General features: G+C 36.9%; 1 protein-coding gene across 1 annotated transcript in view; it reads left to right on the top strand.

Annotated features, from left to right (window-relative positions):
* The first annotated feature begins 440 nt into the window (after positions 1–440).
* CPB1 (carboxypeptidase B1) overlaps positions 441–20,291 on the top strand; it is a 30,507-nt gene continuing 10,656 nt past the window's right edge. The window contains exons 1-9 of the mRNA XM_037843050.1: positions 441–511; positions 625–700; positions 6,309–6,433; positions 12,306–12,405; positions 12,490–12,591; positions 13,428–13,529; positions 15,918–16,028; positions 16,126–16,216; positions 16,854–17,056. Of these exons, the coding sequence (XP_037698978.1) occupies positions 441–511; positions 625–700; positions 6,309–6,433; positions 12,306–12,405; positions 12,490–12,591; positions 13,428–13,529; positions 15,918–16,028; positions 16,126–16,216; positions 16,854–17,056 (981 nt within the window). The remainder of the gene's footprint in view (positions 512–624; positions 701–6,308; positions 6,434–12,305; positions 12,406–12,489; positions 12,592–13,427; positions 13,530–15,917; positions 16,029–16,125; positions 16,217–16,853; positions 17,057–20,291) is intronic.

The following is a 20,291-nucleotide window of genomic DNA, read 5'->3' as shown; positions in this document are numbered from 1 at the left end:
GAAAGGTGCTCGAAGGAACTTCTTAGGGTGAAGAAAGTGTTCTATATCTAGACTGGGGTGTTTGTTACATAGGTATATACATTGTCAAAGCTCATCAAACTTTACACAAAAATCTATATAATTTATTGATGTAATTATACCTCAGTTCAAAACACACACATACATGAAAAAAAGAACTACCAAATAGATTTTATTTATTTACCTCTAGACTATTCAAGGTCTGGCATCCAAATTAGAGAAGTTAAACTTGAGATTAGTTGCTCTGTTTCCACAGGTGTTTAGAGAGATATCCTCTCAGACTTTATTCAGCTAACAAGGCAGCAATGCCAGGAAAAACTTTAAATCAAGATTTGATAGTGCCTACTTGTAATCAGGAGAAGAAAACACACCCTGGATTATAAAAGCCGGCGAGACCCACTCAGCAGACCTAGTAAGTAACAATGTTGACCTTCCTGATTCTTGTGACTGTGGCCCTGGCCTCGGCTCACCATTCTGGTGAGCACTTTGAAGGGTAAGTACGCCACTTCCAAAATGAGCAATTCCTTCATCCGTGCAAGCCCCAAAGGTTTGGATACATTGCCCATGTTACATTTTCTGTTCTTCTTCTGCTGTCTCACCATTCAGCGAGAAGGTGTTCCGTGTCTATGTTGAAGATGAAAATCATGTCAAGTTGATCCATGAGTTGGCCAGCACTAACCAGGTAAATACAAACACAAAGCAAACGTTATGCTTGTTTCCCACCTACTTTAAAATCTTAGGTTACATTTGATTCTACCAAGGGAAGAAGCATGTGAAATATAAACTATAGTATTTTCAGTAGCAAAAAATTAAAACTTAGAAAATATTTAGTGCCATAATACCTTTTTTTCCTGCTTAGATAAGATTGCCATAAGCCCTAGAGTATTATAAATCCATGGTAACTGTTAAAAGAGTTGACAGAGCTTGACAACTGCATGAGTTTGTACTGTCATGAAGGTCATAAGAACATCCAATGTGCAGTCACCTCCCTTCTAAAGCAAAAGAGAAAAATGATCAACTTGGATATTACTGAGAAACTGGGCTTTTGTCCAACTTGAACTTCATTTCCACATCCCATGTATCATCTGTTCCCTTTGATTTTCTTTCATTCCAAATCAAACAGCTTGGGCTTTCATGACCTTGATTCAGTTCTCCTTAATGGTATGACATGAAACAGAGGGAAAAGATTAAATAAACCATGAGTGATTTCCATATTTTCTTTTGCTTTCAACAACCAAAATCTCTATGCTACTTATAAAAAACAAACATCCACTGTATACGGAATGAAAACTGATGTGAAAACTGACTTTCTTCATTACATATGTAGCATGGTTGGAAGTTACTGCTGGCCACAAATAGTTCCACTTGAGCCAATGCTGTTTCTTCATGAATATATAAGGCAACTCAAATGGAGGTTCCCAAACATCTTTTTAAAAATCTATGTATGTGTGTGTTATTTTTTAAGTTTCAATGTGGAGGAAGAAGAAGGAGGAGAGAGTCACAATTGCCGACTCAGAAGTTAAGAATTAAAAGAGAACATAAAGTCATCTACTCCAGCCTTCCCCTCAAATGTGCAGTCGTCTCCCTGGAAATAACATCATGATTGCTAATAATGCCTTTTTTATGTTTCCAGGGATAGTAGGTATACTACTTTTCAGAGTAGCCCATTTGCCTTACAAATCATTCTAATTATTTTTTTTTCCAATACTGAGCAGAAAGCTGCTTTCTCTTTGACCCTTTGAACCTAGCTAAGCCAAATATTGTGTTACCGCTAAGAATTATCTGTTTCAGGCCCTCCGCCATTTCTCTTAGTACTGGTTTACAGACTCTTGCTCATTCTGCTTACCTCTAGTTACCGCTCAGTCTTTCTGTCTGTGTTTCTTTTTTTAAATGTAGCTACCAGAATTGACTATGGTCTTCCAGTTGTGCTCTGATTAATACATACTGCAGGTCCATTGCCCACTTTCATTTATAAAGCAGACATTTATTAATGGGGCCTGAGATTCCTTTTAACTTCTTGAGCCGTCATAGAACACTCTTGGCTTATATTAAATTTGTGGTCAATCATAATTGTTAGTTTATTTTTTCCCACATGAATCACCCTCAAACAAGGTTTTTGCTTAATTGATTTTTTAACCTAAATGCAGGTTTTTAGATTTATTCTGTTAAAATTTACCCTGATAGCCTAGGCAAGTTGAGTCCTTTTTTAAAACAAATTCAGTCAACCAGGGAAATAATACTTCCCCTAACTGTGCATCACCAGCAAATTTAATAAGCATAGCTTCTCGACTCTAATCTTGGTCACTGATGAAGAATATTAAGTAGGTTAGGGGTCAGCACAGAATCAAAGGCCTTCTTCATGGTTCACTCATTCAATATACATTTATCATGAGTTTCCCATGTGCCAGCACAGCATTAAGTACTGAAAGTGATTCATTAATCAACTCTCCTAGGATAAGTTTGCTTAACTACTTATATTATGGGAGCATTATTTACACCTAACACTATGCTGCCTTCTGACTTGTAATGGAGAGCAATGCAGAGACTCTGTCCAAAGCTTCACAGAGACCAAGATTCAGCATTTTACCAAGTCTCCCAATAATAAGATGAAGTTAGCTGGGGCTGGCTGATTCTTGCTTTAAATGATGATGGCTCCCAGAGATGACAGCTTCCATTTCTGAGCATTCACAATCCGTCTGCTTCCAGTTTACTCGGCAACTTTGCCGGAATCCATGCCGACCCGGGAGCGATCCTGTGAGTGAAGCATATTCTGGGTGTAGCCTTCCTGATAAGATCAATACAAGGCCGTCTAGTCTTTGTATTCACCCTTGGCTGTATGACCTTCCTCCCAGCTTTTGAACATGTCCTTTTAAAAGTTGAGCATATTGGAGAGCTCCGTGACTGCATTGGGCTCTAGCAGCCTTCCCCTTCTCATTTAGATCATCTATACTTGTATAGTAAGGATTTTATCTCTTTGTAATTAGGGTTATACACATACATTTTTAGGAGACATTCACATTGAAACATAGTTTCTTTTCCTTGGACTTTTTGAACTGGTTTTCCTTGAGTTTAAGGTATGTGTTGATCTATACCCAGAGTAACACAATTACTATCTTCCAGTGTTCCCATCACCCCACTACACCAGGAAATTTTTCCCTGCTGTTTGGAATTAGGCCTAGAGTAGAAGTTGCTTCCTCTTCCAAAAACAAATGAAAATTTTATCAGGAAAAATGAGGAATTTATCATATGCTTTGCTTATAGTCAAATGCAACGTAATAGATGTGTGAAGAATCAAAGATCCCTAACACCAAAATTTACTTTTTATATATCCACCTTATTCCCCAAAGAATTGAAAGTGGATAGGCTACCACTTTATTTTGTTTTTATGCTAGTTCTGTGATGTATTTTGGGAAGGACTTTAGTTATCAGCCAACTAAATGGGTAAGCTGATATTCCCAGGCTTAAAGATATCCTTCTATCTTTCAACAAATGTTCTCTATTGTTCTTCTCTACTTAGCTTCCTGGATTTACATTCAGTTTTAAACTTCCTGACACATAATTCAATTCTTTACATCTATGTCATACATTTTACTCAATTTCCATGTTTCTGACATAAAACTCATCCATTAGATCTCAGTATTCCCAAAAGTTCATATTTATCTCCTTATATTAATACTTTGAGTTTGCTATTTGTATTCATATACATTGGTAAACAGCTTTGAGGCTGTGTGTTCCTGATTCTCGACTTCATTTATCCAAGCACCAGGGACTTCCTCTATCATCCTAAGTCTGCTCACACTTGTAGCATTCCATAGTGTTGGACATTGGCAGGTTTCTCCATGTCAAACTGAAATTTTTAAATGATCTCAGGTTAGGTTCTGTCAAACATATTTAGGAGATTTCTACACCCTCTTTTCAAGAATCCATCTTTCTAGTACCTCACAGCAGGATCTTAAGGGTAATACGATATATGTCGTCCAATGCTTGGTAGAGCTAGAACCAACGGCAAAAGGTTAGGAAAGGCAACTTTCAGCTCAACGTAAGGAAGAAAAACGATTCAGAAGCCAATTAGACTGTTCTGAAATGGCACTCAATGTGCTCAAGTTTGTATTTGAATCATCACCAGGGATATAGTGCAGGCATTTCTTGTTTGTGTGGAAAGTTGGGATCTTAATATGGATTCTCCCAGAAGCAGTCCCTGAAGCAAGGATTCAAGGGCAAAGATTTTATTTGGGAAGTTCAGAAACACTGGTAAAAAATGGAAGTGATACAGAAAAAAGAAGGCAGTCTTAGAGGGCAACTGGAGCTTATTCCCATAGGGAAACTCAAGAAAAGGGTGCAAAACACATACTTCAGAATTTATCCCACCTGAGAGGTGAGGGGGTGGAAGTAGTTATACATGCATTTTACAAAGTCATTGATTTAGGACCTCTCGGGGGAGATATTTCCTCGGTGCTCCCAGCCAGCCACAAGCTGATAGCTTGGTTTTTCACAGATCTGGGGAAAAGAGCCCTTCACTCTTTTGATTTGCAAAAGGGGTGTGGATCTTGGCAGTGGAGTGTCTCTTGAGCACACTAAAAGGTGCTAGAAGTTATGCATGGGGGAGGCACTGATAGGTCTGCTACAGATACTTAAAGATTTTACATGCTTTCCCTAATGTAAACCTTTGTGTCTATAATAAAAGACATAACTACCTCTCCCACCCTACCTTGGAATGACAGCTGTTTATTAGGAACAAAAATATGGAGCTAACTTTTTTAATAGCCTTTCTCTTATAATGTGCTCATCTTCACTTTGAAGCTCTTTGCTTCAAAATGTTGGCTAACTAGAATTTATCACCACCCCTCTGCTTTCCCTGTGCTAATTCTTTATCATGCTTTATGCTTCCTCCACCATCATTTAACCTCTCATCTTTATTATCTCATCTTTGACCACTCAGTCACATTCGGGATTCAATCCTTATCCTATCATTTCTCTCTCTTTTCAATCCCTTTGTGACAACCACGCTCACATTTTTCTTTTGGAATCCATTTTGATGCAATCCCAGTGTCCCTGCCTCCTGTTGCTCTGATATTTGCTATGGTCCTGACTCAAGACACAGCTCCCGCTGGACTTCTTTAGTGGTTTGAAAATTGCCAGGATGGGATACAGGTTACTCAATTATCCTTAGGTATATCTGAAACTGTTTTGAGATATTATCTCAACAGTTCCTACCTCACACCTTCTACATATGCCCAAACTCCCTTCTAAGTTCCCCAAAAATGGTCCTAAAAATCACCACCTGTCACATATCCAGCCTGAGACCAGCCCCCTAACATCTTGAAAGTGGTTGGGTGAGACACAGGGTCAGAGAAAGGCTCCATGTCAGGCTTGCCTCAGGTTTCTAAGACTCTATTCAGTATAAGGAAAGCAGACATTACAAGAGGCAGCATGTGTCTGCTAATATTTTTCCATGGAAAGGAAGATTTAAAATCATACTTCCACAAATAAAAGCATTAGAATTATCAATAGGTCATTTTGTTCTTTGGGGACATAATTTTCTTTCATCTCCCCATGAGACTGTAAGCTCCAGGTGGACAGAGCCATGTTTGATTTGATCACTAGTATATTCCTCGTCTCAGGCACAATGCCTAGCACATAGTAGGTCCTCAGTAATAGTTAATGAATAACTGATTAAATGAAAATGTCAGAATACTACTGGATCCCTGACGGTATTTTTTTCTGGCCATGGTACCAAGATACCCGCTACGGAAAAAACGCCTTTGTTTTCCCCAATCTATCTTCCGCAGGTCAGGGATGCTCCTGGTTCCGCACACTTTTGTGACCTGCATGCATTGAGTTCCAAAATAAATTCATAAATCAGGCCATCAAAAAGCAAAAGGGAAAGCTCAATTTCTTTCCATTCAATTTTGTGGCTCTGGTTAATTCATCATCACTCATTCAGCACCTTTATTCATTATCATAACAAGCAAGTATTCCAGAAAAATTAATAAATAGTAAAGAGCAGTTGTGGAAAACTACAATTAACTAACATTATGAGAAATAATTATAGGCTCTTCATGCTTGTTGATAATCAATTAAGGTTGTGTACATATTTGTAAATATTTTTATTGAACTCTACTGCTTGTTCCCAACACTTGTTCACTCAAAGGAGATATTTTTTAAGAGATTTTATGGATAATTTAATTTTGAAAATAATTCAATGGAGTAGAGCAATAATGTGTTCAAAGATGATAATTTGCCCACTGAATTATAGCTGTTCAATACAGTATATTTTGTCCTTTACTCAGATTGATTTCTGGAAACCAGATTCTGTCACACAAATCAAACCTCACAGCACAGTTGACTTTCGTGCTAAAGCAGAAGATATTCTCACTGTGGAGGACTTTCTGGAACAGAATGAGCTACCATTTGAGTAAGTCCGTGTCTCACAGCCATTAAAATTCTTTCCCATGTATGATCTCATTCAGGCCTCTGAATATCCCTGGGAATGTGAGATTGAGTCCAAGAAGTTACACAACTTGCCCAGGGCCCCACAAACAATATAATGGTAGAGCTGGCCCTGTATTACAACCTTAAGATTTCAGGCCTGGTAGATTTGGGGTTTAGTCATTGCTCTGATGAAAATGGCTTTGACTCTTGAACCCCAAATCTTCAATCGGATGATATCTGACCCTGCTATTGGTTTAGAAGTGATATACAGAGGACAAGTCAAACCAATGGACAAGCTATTAGGCACTAAATGCTGCTTTAGCCCAAAATCTTCTCAGATCTTCTTTCCAGGTAAGAGACAAGACCATTGTAAGCCATGAGGTGCTCTTTATTCTCTTTCAGCTTCCTTAAGCTAAAGACAGGCGCCAGACGGTAGCCCTTCTGTCCTTTTTTTCATACCAGGGCCCCACCACTCTCTCTAACAGTAAGAGAAGGCAAAGAGAGATGAGCCCAAAGAAGGAAAGTGGTTTCTCAAGGGACTTGAGTAATGCTGGCTAAGCTCATCACCCATGACTTCTCTCCCCAAGTACCATCCTGGTCCATCTAGGCTTTTCAAGATGAGAATGTTCTCCTAAGTACAGATTATTGCCCATTTATTGTTCCAACAAATAGGTATTGAATGTCTACATGTACCAAGTACTGAACAGAACGATATGGCTCTATCCACTTTAGGAGAAGACAAAACTTAAATAAGGAATTGCGATAATGTATAATAGACATCAAAAAGGGTAAAGAGCTGGAAATATCATGTGAAATGAGGCTTCTGCTCAGTCCTGAAAGATGAATAGGAGTTTCCAGGCAAAGAAAAGGAAACAACATATTATAGGCAAAGAACAGACTATATGCTAAGGATCAGAGTTGGAAGACAACAAGTTTGACCCAGAGACATTTGCATGAGAGGGAAAGAAGAGATGAGGCCTTTAGTCCTGACCCAAAGCAGAGCCCTTCCTCCAGGGAATAGATCAATGAGGAGCAAAGACAAAGCCTTGAACTCCAGTCCTAAATATGAGAATGTTTATCCACATACTCCCACTACAAGCACAAGCCTTCATTGTTTTGAGAAAATGTAGCCTACATAATATTGAGATTAGAAATGTTCTCTTATTCTTCACATCTTAAAAATATAGAAAACTATTATTTATGCCAGTGAAGATGTCATAATTGTCACCTATACAATCTGTGCCTCCATCATGAGAACCGGCATAGCATAGTGCAAGCTGCATATGCTTTAGAAACAGGCTGGGATTCAAGTACTGGTTTTGCAACTTCCTATTTGTATGACCATGGGTAATTTGCTTAGCCTTCTGAGCTTCAGTTTCCTTACCCATAAAATGAAGATAAAATGCTTTCCTCAAAAGGCTGTTGCAAAAATGAAATAACTCAATACGTAAATAAATGGCAAATGATAGTACTATTGCTGAGAAGGCTATTATGGTTTACTAATGTACAAGGAGGGAGATTATGTATTTTTTAAGGGTCAACAGAAACTGTTATGTTTAACCCCATTATCATGGCTCACATAGCTTAGCTACCTGCTTTTGTCTGAGAGAAATGTCAAAATGTGACCTTAGGAACCAGCTGTCTTTTTAAAACAAAGATATAACTCGGTAAGTTTCAAAATGGGATTAAGATTCATGTCTGTGGCATTTTGCTCTTCTAAGTACACTAGGAAGGACTTCTAAAATCCTGGTCTTTTGGAGGGTTCAATAATGTTTGAACAGATACCAGTTTCTTTCTAATTCTTTGAGAACAAAGGAAGATCAACCATAGACTAACCCTAACCACTTGAATGATGTCCCATTTCTACCCATATCAAAAAAAAAGTAAAATGGCTTCTAATTGCAAATCAATCTTCTTTAATCAGATGGAAAATTCTTCCTTTTTTTCCTTTTATAGTGGTAAACTTTTAGGGAATTGTGTATGAACTTTTTCTCATCTAGAACACAGGATGTTCTCTGAGGGCTAATATCTTGTTAATTTTTGCTTCTCTGTTCACCACTTAGCACATTTGTTGCATATAATTTTCTAAATATTAAATAATAATAAGTCCCTAGAAATCCTGGAGAAGTGCACCAGCAATATCCTTGTACCCCATTATTACCTCATATGGTAACTAATTTGTATTTAGACGATTTCCTGCTGGCAAGTATTTGCAGTTATGTATGTATGTAATAGGAACCATCTACTGCAGAAGTTTCACCAAGATAGCTTTTCTGTTATTTACAGCAGTTCAAACCCTCTTTGCTGATCCCTGCATCATTTAATTAAGATCCTGGATTATCATGGGGGGAAAATTCAAACTGTGTGCAAAAAGAAAAATAACACTTTAAATACAGATGTTACACTCTTGGGTACAGAAAGACTAGGAATTGGATGGAGTAAATCTCCAATCTACAGTTCTGAAGCCCAGTTGACAAAACCTTTTGACCCTCTGCAGAATTCCTTTCTGCAAGGTGCAGGAAGGCTGTCTTTGCCCTGTCCAGTCCAGGGAGTGACTGATTGTTGTCACCTGACGATAACATCATTATCCTGCATATTTCGGAATCACACAGAAAAGTGTCCTTGGATAGCAGTAGGCACATAGTCAGGCAGCTGACCAAATCCTCCACTTCCAGGAATCTGAAAGGAGGAGGGCACTGAGTCATGTTTTTCTTTCCTTCTCAGACTTTGTGTTTCTTGGTTCACTGGCTGTCCCAGTTATCTAATTTGCTTGCTTGTTTGAAAAAAAAAAAAAAAAGGAGAAGTTGGATGGCACTATAAAAGGAACATTTAAAAGTATAAAATAGTGTACATGCCTCTGTATTTTGGAGCTGTAATGAGGTCCCTATTATATTAAGAGGCATCGTTTTAATCTTCTAGAATAGAAGCTCATTATTTAGTAATAATATTTTGTAATACAGCTAAAGTAGTGCTTTGCCCTGAATCTAACAAAATCAAATAATCATAAGGCTGGAAAGGATCACTTGAGGTCAATTCCCTGCCTTCAAGCAAAAGTCCACACCACATTTCAACCCCATTCTGATGCTCTTTTGCAAGTTACTAGAGGATACCTTCACTCTTGGGTGTCATCTTAAATTTAGCTGTTTTTTTTTTTAATGTTTCTTTGTCCAGGTTATTGGTGAAAATGTTTAATATTTAACTTAGTAATAGCTCTGACAGAATGCCTCTTGTTAGTACCAAACAAAACATTAGCTCCCACATAGTCACTGATTTTCCCGAATAATTTGAACTTTAGGATTGGGTGCAGGTGAAAGGGCAGAGATGTGCTGTGGTTTGCTGCTCACTCCACCCTGAATTGGCACCTGCTAGATCAGAGACAACCATGGATACAGCCCTAGATACAGATGTCTGTTGAAATTCTGGAGGCTGTGGAGTAGCCTGGAAGCAATTAACTGATGACTTCTTTTCTCTGAGCATCCACTAACAAGCCATGCATCTGAGATGATACTTTACTTGCTCATTGACAATGAAATATCTTGTTAAAGTCAAAAGTAAATGCCATTTGCCATTTCCTCTCAGCTTTTTAGTTTCATCCTTCAGGCAGAGAAGTTTATGATTGTTAGGTAGGATTTGTTCTTTCAAAGTGATGATATTAGAATACTGTCATTTCCTTAAGGCTTCCACCAGTTGAATATTTTAGGTTTTCCAGCCTAAAGTGTGCTGAGTTTGGTTTGGCTTATTTGTTTGTTTTATTTATCCTTGAAAATCATTTTCCTAAACTCTCTCCTTTTTCCCCGGCATTCATGAAAGTGGTAACTGACAACTCTGCCATAATTTAAAACTTTTTTTTTCTTAAATCCTGGAAGACATCTACTTGAATAACCACAGCCTATGGATCTGCATCAAATCATTGCTTTTTAGTGCTGAAAAGGACATTGACTATCAGTTAATCAAAGCCCCCATCCTAAAATTTATGAAATTAAAGTCCAGAGATTAAAAGAATTTTCTAAGGCCAGGTTACAAGTTAGGCAAAACTATAACCCTGATATTTTGATTCCTAGTTCAGGATTCCTTCTACTTCTGCCCTATTCCCTTACTATCCAGTTTGGGTGTTGTGTATAATTATAGTGCTTACCAATCATTTCCTAACTGCAGAAGGCAGAAAGATGGTCCCCCAAGGATGTCTAAGTCCTAACCCCGAGGCCTGTGAATACGGTAGAGTACATGGCAAGAGGGTATTAAGATTGTGGACGGAATTAAGGTTGCTAATCAACAAACTTTTAGGGAGATAGCCTGGACTCTCTGGGCAATGTAATCATAAGGGTCCTTAAAAGTAGAAGAAGGAGGCAGAGTGGAGGTCAGGTGATGTGACGTGAGAAGGCGTCTACTGCAATTGCTGGCTTTGAAGTGGAGCAGGGCAGCTGTGAGCCAAGGAGGGAAGGCAGCCTCCAGAAGCTGGAAAAGACAATGAATCAGATTGTCCCCTACAGCCTCCAGAAGGGAATGCAGCCCTGCCAACACCTTGATTTTAGCCCAGTGAGACCTTGCTTGGACTTCAACCTACAGAACCGTAAGATAATAAATTCGTGCTCTTTTAAGTTATAGAGTTTATGCTGATTTTTTTCAGCAGTCGTAGCAAACTACTAAACTAACGAAGTATTGATGGCTACTCAATGGAAAGTTTTCTTTTCACAGAATAAAATTTAAAAGCTGCTACATTTCTGTTATTTTTTTTTTTCTTAAATACTACCTTAAGGCTGTTTAGAATTTGCCTTTTGCTAGGAAGCAGATACATCTGCTGTTAGTTTATTGCATTTTCCATGAATAGACACAATTCCTGCCCAAGCTCACCGAAGGAGAGACTATGAGGGAGGTTCAGAGGATGTCCCTGACATACTTCATCAGAATGCCCTTGGGGCAGCCAGAGGGAAAGCAGACTTCTGATGTACGGCTGCTGTTCCATGTGTCAGATAAAACCATTTCAAGGCTCGTCTGTGGATATAACAGACGTTTCTACAAACTGGCCTCTCTAATATTCACGACTCTGTGATCAAGGATATAAATGCTCATACAATTCATCCCTCCTGGCCACACTTTTCATTCAAAGTGGCAAAGGGAAGTGAAGTCACACACACTCACACACACCCACACTTTCAGGTTTGTCTCTTACAATAGAAACTTTCACCTGAACAATTTGTTCATAGAAAGAAGCAGTTTCCATCACCAATTTTCATATTACATGGCTATTGAACCATTCTTACATTATTTTAAACTATCCAAAAGAAGGTCAAGCACCAACTAGTTCTTTAAACCTAATATTCTTATGCCGATAAAATGTTTAGCTTATTAATATTTCAGAATTTCCAACCACCAATATATTTTCCTCAAAACCTAGAAAAAGGCCTCAGTTGAACCAACTGTCCCAATTTGCCTGGGATTGAATAGGTCCCCGGGACATGAGACTTTTAGTGCTCTAACCAGAAAAGTCCTGAGAAAGTCATCACTGATAGGCCTCAATTACATATTTTTTGTGCAAGGTACCAGTGGAAACCATTTTCTAAGTTTAGGACTCAAGGACACCCAAATGTGTGACGTTTGGTCCAAGGAAGAGCTCACATTGCTCGCCCTCTCCATGATGTGTTTCAGTGATTTATTCTCTTTGTGATGATAACATGATATCAGACTCTCCCTTGAGCAGCTCAGGTTGAAGAGCATCAGGAACCACCAGACAACAAGTGATTCCGTGGAGAGTGCATGGTCCCGTTCCCCACAGCAGTGGTTCTGGGCTTTCACTTGTATTCAGTGGGAAAGAATATGCTTATGTTTACGAGAGCACCCGCTTTGGTTCATTGCAGGGTATTGATTGGCAACCTGAGATCTGCAGTGGAGGCTCAGTTTGATAGCCAAGTCCGTGCAAGTGGGCACAGCTATGAGAAGTACAACAACTGGGAAACGGTATGACACATACTTGATTCACACATTGCTCTGGTAATTGTACCAAGAATGTCACATTAACCCATAAATGGTTCCTTTTGGTAGATAGAGGCTTGGACTGAACAAGTTGCTACTGAGAATCCAGACCTCATCTCTCGCAGTACTATCGGAACCACATTTGAAGGGCGCCCTATATACCTCCTCAAGGTAATTTTTTAACCTTGCCCTTGCCATGGTTGAGGACTTTAAATCAATGAATCCTAATGCATTACCGTCTGTTTCACAGACATGCTAACCCAAACATTGTTATAACTCTTTCCCTGCCTACATCCCTAGGGAATCAAACAGATTCCCTAACTTCTTTTATCATATGTGGATTTTTAATCATTATTTTGATTTATTCAACAGGAAAAATGCAATAAAATAAGAGAAGTCCTATAAATTTAACTACATTCCTGTAAGCAATGTAAATGATCATCTACCTTGATGAAACAGTTCTCTCCCAGCTGTTGTTTGCATATCCATTTGCTAAAGAGCTTCATAAACTTTGCATCTATCAGACAACATTACAAAGCGTGTCAACAATTTGTTTCTGTCATCCTCAAATGCCATTTCTGTCACATAATTCTAATGAAGAAAATAAAAGACTAGGAATAAATGAGAGAGAAGGAAAAATTCTTATGGGATTAGCACCAATCATGATTACTTCTAATTACTCATCCAGTTGTCCTGGTCATGTCACCTAATAATAGCAGCTGAAAATAACCTCCACATTAGTACAATTAAGCAGCGTAATCAAGCATCTTCTGAAAGTATGAGCTTGTCAAGCTTACTAAAAATAATAAACAGCCATGTAAGCCTTCAGCTCAAACATTATAAGTATCTAGAGGCAAGAACATACTGTGCTAGTATTATGTTTTAATTTAATCATGGGATATATCTCTTGCTGCTGTCAGGTTTCACCTGTTGAGTCCAAATCCCAGACAGGAAGTGGATGTTAACCCCTGAATCACAGTGTCCCTTTTCCTTTTTTTTTGCAATAGGTTGGCAAAGCTGGAACAAATAAACCTGCCATTTTTATGGATTGCGGTTTCCATGCCAGAGAGTGGATTTCCCCTGCATTTTGCCAGTGGTTTGTGAGAGAGGTCAGTACATAGATTCAATTTTGGCAGAGAGATATAGAAAATGTTTTGATTTCAACCAATTCCTCATAACCTAGCTATAATAAAGGAGAATAATAAAATTAGAAAATAGTTATAATCCCACATTCTCATTTTTGGGAATTCGATTCAACCTTCACCAATAAACGTTTATAAGGCAACATTTTAAAACAGTTGACAATTTGTATTTATTTGCATTTCAGTCATCTGAATCTTCTCTCTCACATTTGGTGGAGATGTTCACAGGTAGTATAATAGATAGGTTATTTGAAAATTAATGGTGGCAGATAAACCACCAAACTCATCACTATCCCCTGGATAATACTCATTGTAAACTTCAGAATAAAAGAAAACAGTACATAGTAGTCCCTAATCCAAATGATCCTGGTTTTTATTCCTTATGATTCTAATGATAAAATATATGTGAATGCCCTTTAAAAAATGGTGTTATAAAACCAATTGTCTATGAGTCTGCACTGATATAAATAGATAATTCAATAAATAAATAGAAGGGAGAAAAGGAACACCTCTTTCTCACAGAAGAATTACAAACAATAGGAAAAAAGAATGAGGGAACTGAAAAATCACCATTAGAACACCAGAGTAATAATTGTTTCAGGCAAGATCCACCAATGGATGCTAAAACTAGAGCATGTAAGTTTAAGGAGAAACAGGTTATCTGTGGAGTCTCAAAATATCCCCCCCCCCAAGTATGTATTAAGTATAAAAGGAAAATTTACAGTGGATTTTTTATCACTAGTAATAAGACGTAGTGATAACTTGCACCCCTCATATTATGCACAAAAAAGGCCCATCACCTTTGTTGTATTATTCCCTAAAATGCATATGTCACTCTAATCATGAAAAAAAAAATCATTAAACCCAAATTGAGGGACATTCCACAAATAACCTTACCAGTACTCTTCAAAAATGTAAATGCCATAAAAGATAAGGAAAGACTGAGGAACTGTCACAGACGGGAGGAACTTAGAAGATATGACCCCTAAATACAATATGAGTTCCTGGATGGATCCTTGAACAGAAAAAGAACATTAATTGAGGGGGAAAAAAGGTGAAATCTGAATAAAGCTAATAGTTCAGTTGATAGTACTGTACAACATTCATTTCTGTTCTTTACTAATTATACCTTGGTTAAGATGTTAACATTGGGAAAGCTGGGTAAAGGGGACATAGGAACTGTCTGGACTATTTTTGTATCTCTTCAGTAACTCTAAAATTATTTCAAAATTAAAAGTTAAAATATTTAAGTACTGAAGAATATCAGAATATATTATTTACAATGTGATTTCTTTTGTGATTCATAATACTTGAAGCCCCTCTATTTATTTGTCATGGTCTTGGTTTCCATACATGTTACGCATCCAATTGGCATCATTTAACTTCAATGGGTAGCTCACCAGTTGCCCTATAGAAAGACAGACCTTTTATAATTACTATAGCTATCTCCAGTTAAAGAACATGGTTCTATAGCTCATCCGACCTAAAAAGTACGTGCTTTATCATGTATTATGAAAACGATTAAATACATATAATTCACAAAGAGTATATAAAAACTGTTAATACATAGAAACCTTAAATATGTGTCAGACAGTTTTAGTCAAATTGAACAAGCCTAGAAAAGGGTCAAATTTAAGTTTAATATCATCCAGGAGCAGAGGAACTGTGACTAAGAGAAATATTAAATGTGCATGATGCAAGGAGAACTGGCCCGTTAATGGAATTTTTCTTCTCAAGCAACAGGGCTAAGAAGGAGACTTCCACCATTATGCATCTTGGAGCCTTCAGGGAGTCTTGCCAAAATCCATCAGTGAGAGCTTACTTAGTAATGAGACGTTTTCTTATTTCTCTTTCATGTTGGACACTCCCTCTAGTGAGATCATCTACAGGAGTTTTCATAGAAAATAAATTTCCAGATGCTGCTATTAGGAACATGCATAGAAATTCTACCATTCCCTAGGACTAGCTTTTATACTCATATCCTACTAACCATGAAAGAAAATTATTGCAGTTGCTCTCTCAGAGGAAGTGTGAGTATATTTGTTCCTTAAAAGCCTTTCATTTTGTTAACTCTGTTCATTTTTAAAGTAAAAAGTTGAAATAACAATTAATAACTATGTGAGTCGTATATGGATCAAACAGAAGAATCCCAGAAGGAGAGGAGAATTAGAAACATCAATTTTAACAAAAACTTTTATAATATTTTGCTGATTGCTTCTTTAAATATTAATAATATGTACCCCAATAGAGTATACCACTTTCATTACCAAAGGTAACATTCACCAGTCTATGTAAATTTCAGCATTTTATGCATACCATTTTTCCCTGGAATTCTGCTTTGTGATTCATACACAGGCTGTTCGCACCTACAGACGTGAGATCCGCATGACAGATCTTCTTGACAAGTTAGACTTTTATGTCCTGCCCGTGTTCAACATTGATGGCTACGTCTACACCTGGACCAAGGTATATGTGATCCAGGTTCCCACACTGAGAAGAGCCCATAAAATTAAAGTCAGCCACCTTCTATTATAATTGTCCTAATCAAATGATCCACTTTCAGAACCGAATGTGGAGAAAGACCCGCTCCATCCATGATGGAAACTCCTGCGTTGGCACAGACCCCAACAGAAATTTTGATGCTGGTTGGTGCAGTAAGTATCTGGCTGATCATTTTGCTTTCTGAATGCACAGACAATAAACAGTTTATTTATTCACTCAACAAAAATGTACTGAGGACTTACTGTGTTTCCTGCTGTGCTAGATGCTGGAAACACAAGAGCGCACATGCTGGCATGATCCCACCAGACATGGCATGTATAATCTAGAGGGGGAAACAGTCATTAAATTAATAGCTATACAGATAATTAATTAAAATTGCAATGTCATTAGAATTTTGTAATTGAACCCTCAAAAATGATTGCAGTAAAGTAGAATTTTTTTTTGTGGCATCAGTTTGTTCCCTACTTATTGATTTTCTTATACTATATTGGTCACATTGTGTTATACTACATTGTGTTATACTACACAGGAACACATTGGTAATTTCCCATGCAACTTGTTGCCACCTTAGCTTAAAAACATACCACCCTAATCTTGTGATTCACCCAATCTTGTGATGAAGTATGTATTGTGATATATTTATAAAGCATGCAAACTTGAGAATGACTATAAGGATTCCTGTAAAACCACAACTTTTTTTTAGCTCCCTCATTTGAAAGTTTGAAACATCCCCTGTGAGAACTTCCATAGATGACTGTCTGCTATTAACAAAAATATATGTTTTTCCAGAGACTGGAGCCTCACAAAGTCCTTGTGATGAAACTTACTGTGGGCCATATGTAGAGTCTGAAAAAGAGACCAAGGCCCTGGTTGATTTCATCCATAAGAACCTCGCTTCCATCAAGGGGTATCTGACAATCCACTCATACTCGCAGATGATGCTCTACCCTTACTCCTATGCTTACAAGCTTACTGATAACAATGAGGAGTTGGTAAGTCGTCACAGTAGTAGATGTAGTATTTCACTGTTGACGTATTTTTAATTCTAATCCTGAAAAAATTATAGTAACTGTTTCTGGAAGTTCCATTATTGATTTTTGGTAGCAGACGTGAAAAACTTATTACAGATTTACAAAGAATCTTGAGTTGGCTTGAAAAGTTGATTGAAAGAAATATGACGGATGCAAGAACCATATTCCACATGTGGTTAATTAGTCAATCTTCAAAATATTCCACTTCCTCTGGCCTCACCACAATACTGATTCACATGATGATTTCAGATGCGTTTGGGATAATCAACAAAGTTCCTTGATTTCACACATAATCCTTGTCAGAGAGTCAATTTTGTCAAGATGTCTTGAGCTAGACAGAAAGCAAGATATGTCACTAGGGATTTTTCCATGTTTGGTTGATATTGGGTTTAGCGGTGAGGTCTTAAAATTGTTTATTCCACTGTTTGATCAGGTGAGACATGGAATTAAACCAATCGATGACAAACACAAATGATATGAATTAAACTTAAGTAGATAAAGGGAATGATCCAAAGATACTTTTGCATCCCTGACTCAAAGCACTAACAATCTTGTTGTAGAATCAAGAAATAATCACATGGAAAGCTAAGTAATTTAAATGTTGTATAATAATTCCCATTAACCAATATTACACATCAATGTCTGAGTATTTTTTTAAATAAGCAGGTTTGAATTCTTCAAAAAATATATTTTTTGATTTATGAGACACCTGGCTGCCAGAAGTTGGGACCAATGATCTAAAAGAGCAAGCATAAGATTTAAAGCTTTTGAGTTATGCCAAAAAAAGAAAGAAAAGTATTCCACTTGGACAATGACATAGATATTTGGCTTACCTAAAAGCTTAAATTTGAAGACCTAGTAACTTTAAAACTGAAAATTGTTGTTTTGTACTTTCAGATTCAGTATTTTAGAGACCAAATAAAACATGTAATGCTATAAATGTTTGGTGAAGAGCACAATGTGAAAATAACACCAGCCTCCCAGAAAAATTCATAAGTAATAGTGGGCCTGGTCCATTTCCTAAAAAAAAAAAAAAAAATTTTCAAATGGTATTTGAAAAATACCGTTTTTCAAAAAACTTCCAATTTTCCCTATCTGTAGCCAAAAAATGAAAGAAAACATCATTTGGAACCATTACATATTTCCGCTTTCCAACGATACTTGGTCTGTAAGGGTTCCCAGTGAGTGCTCACAGTCCTGCTGGCTCAAAGATGGGTGTGGCCAGCTGCTCATTTCTGTCCTAGATTTGTAGCCCCCAGAGGAGAGGAGGTGGGGTATGTTGTTTACTTAATTCATGTGACTATGTCTAAATTGTACCAAAGAGCAGAGAAGAAGAGTCATAAAAACTAGACACTGAGTTAATAAGTGAAATATCAAAATTAAAATTGTAAAACACATTAAGTGTAACATATACATCCAATTTGTTCGATATCAACTAGTCGTAAACATTAATACAAAAGGCTAATACTAACAGAAAATCTTAAAGTGTTTAGAATTGAGCTGCTTCACAAAGGTTTCAAAAGCTTTTCTTATTTCATGAATAAGTTTAAGTCCTTTGGGCAATGAGATAAGACTGTTGCCCCATTGGATCCATACAATAATAACCTAGTGTCTTGGGCTACTTTAAAAGTCCCCAAATTGTCCTTAAAAAAGAGAATCAAGTAAGTTCTGCCTTTGTAATCTCATGCATAAATTTTGCTACTTCCTAGTGTAGTTTTATCCAGGAAAAGACCCAAGATTCAAAGTTAGTGGGTTTAATGGACCAATTCATGTGTGCCCCAAGTGGAGCAAAAACTTTCCAGCAGGATGTGAGCCACTTACACCCTTGTCTAAAAATCACTTCTTCATTTAAAATCAAGGAAAGTGAGAAAATGGTAAGAGAGATACTATTAGGAATCCTGTCCTCCAAAATTGCTTTAAAATTCTAATTAACAAAGAAGTGGAATAAGCAGAATTATATCAAATATCCATCATCTATTTTCAAAAGAAAAAAATGCACAAGCCACAAAATTATCTTATCTTGTTTATTTATCTTTATACCCATAAAACTAATGCATTCAAGGAAACAAACATTCCACTTCTTATCTTTCCCAGAGCCTGATAATACAGATGACTAATATACAAAACTTAATTATATTTATACAATTAACATGTCAATCATATTTAAGTTTAAAAGTTATTTTAATTATTAATAAATTCTTTCTATGATTGAATTTTTGCATAGTGTCTTAAATATTTAGATGCCATTAGTAAAGCCTACGGTCAACATTATCTGGTTATTTGATTCATTCAGGATCTGAATTTGGTTCAGCTCTCCAAAGCAACATAAATCTTCTGAGTACCTAGAAATTTCCTTTCAACCTTTTTCTTACTTTGTATGATTCCAATTCAGTTACTTCCAAAGCATATTTTGCTAGAACAAATTCATAACCATAGTGTCACTACAATTATATGTATAGCCCAAAGAGAATTTGAATTTCTCGAAAAGAAAAATACTGGCTTTTTCAGTTTTTATTTGTAATGATTTCAAGAAAAAAATTAAAAACCTTGATCTAGAAAGATGGATGTTCCATCTTCTCCAAAATTTAGTGACTCCATATTAATTTATGAGCAGAAAAATGTGGATCTGCTGCAGAAAACAAAAAGGAAGTAAAAGTTTAATGAAGTGAATTCTTGACATAATACCATCTTGTAAAAAACTCACAATTTTATTAAAGGGATACAATGTAGACTTGTCTTATACAGAAGTCTGGCTAGTAATTCTACCTAGTAACTGATATATTTATTTTATTTTCCTCTATACTTATAAAACTTATAAAATCATATTTGTAGGAAAGAAGACTTTGTATAAGGCTCTAGACCCAAGAAAATTATTCTGCATTTATATTAGCATTGTCAGCCCAAATTTAGGACCATAAGCAGCAATCTTTTGATGTCTGAATCATGATAAAAATATACGTGGCTTCATGTCTAAAAGATCTTACATGTATATTGTGCGACAATTGCTCATATCAAGAGACAAGCTTCAGAAGGAAGAAAGGCAGAGTGGGGAATAACAATGAAGTAAAAGAACAGGGAAAGTCCTAGCATGAATTATAAAAAGGGCTACCAGAAAACATACCCTTGGAAGATCAGTCAAAGTTTAAGAGTATCTTACACATCTAATACTTTTCAGTTTGCAAGCTGTTTTTACAAC

Source organism: Choloepus didactylus, chromosome 1 (assembly GCF_015220235.1).
Source record: "Choloepus didactylus isolate mChoDid1 chromosome 1, mChoDid1.pri, whole genome shotgun sequence".
Classification (NCBI taxonomy): domain Eukaryota; kingdom Metazoa; phylum Chordata; class Mammalia; order Pilosa; family Megalonychidae; genus Choloepus; species Choloepus didactylus.
The sequence above is the reverse complement of the archived record's forward strand: the minus strand, read 5'-3'. Positions and strand labels throughout refer to the sequence as shown.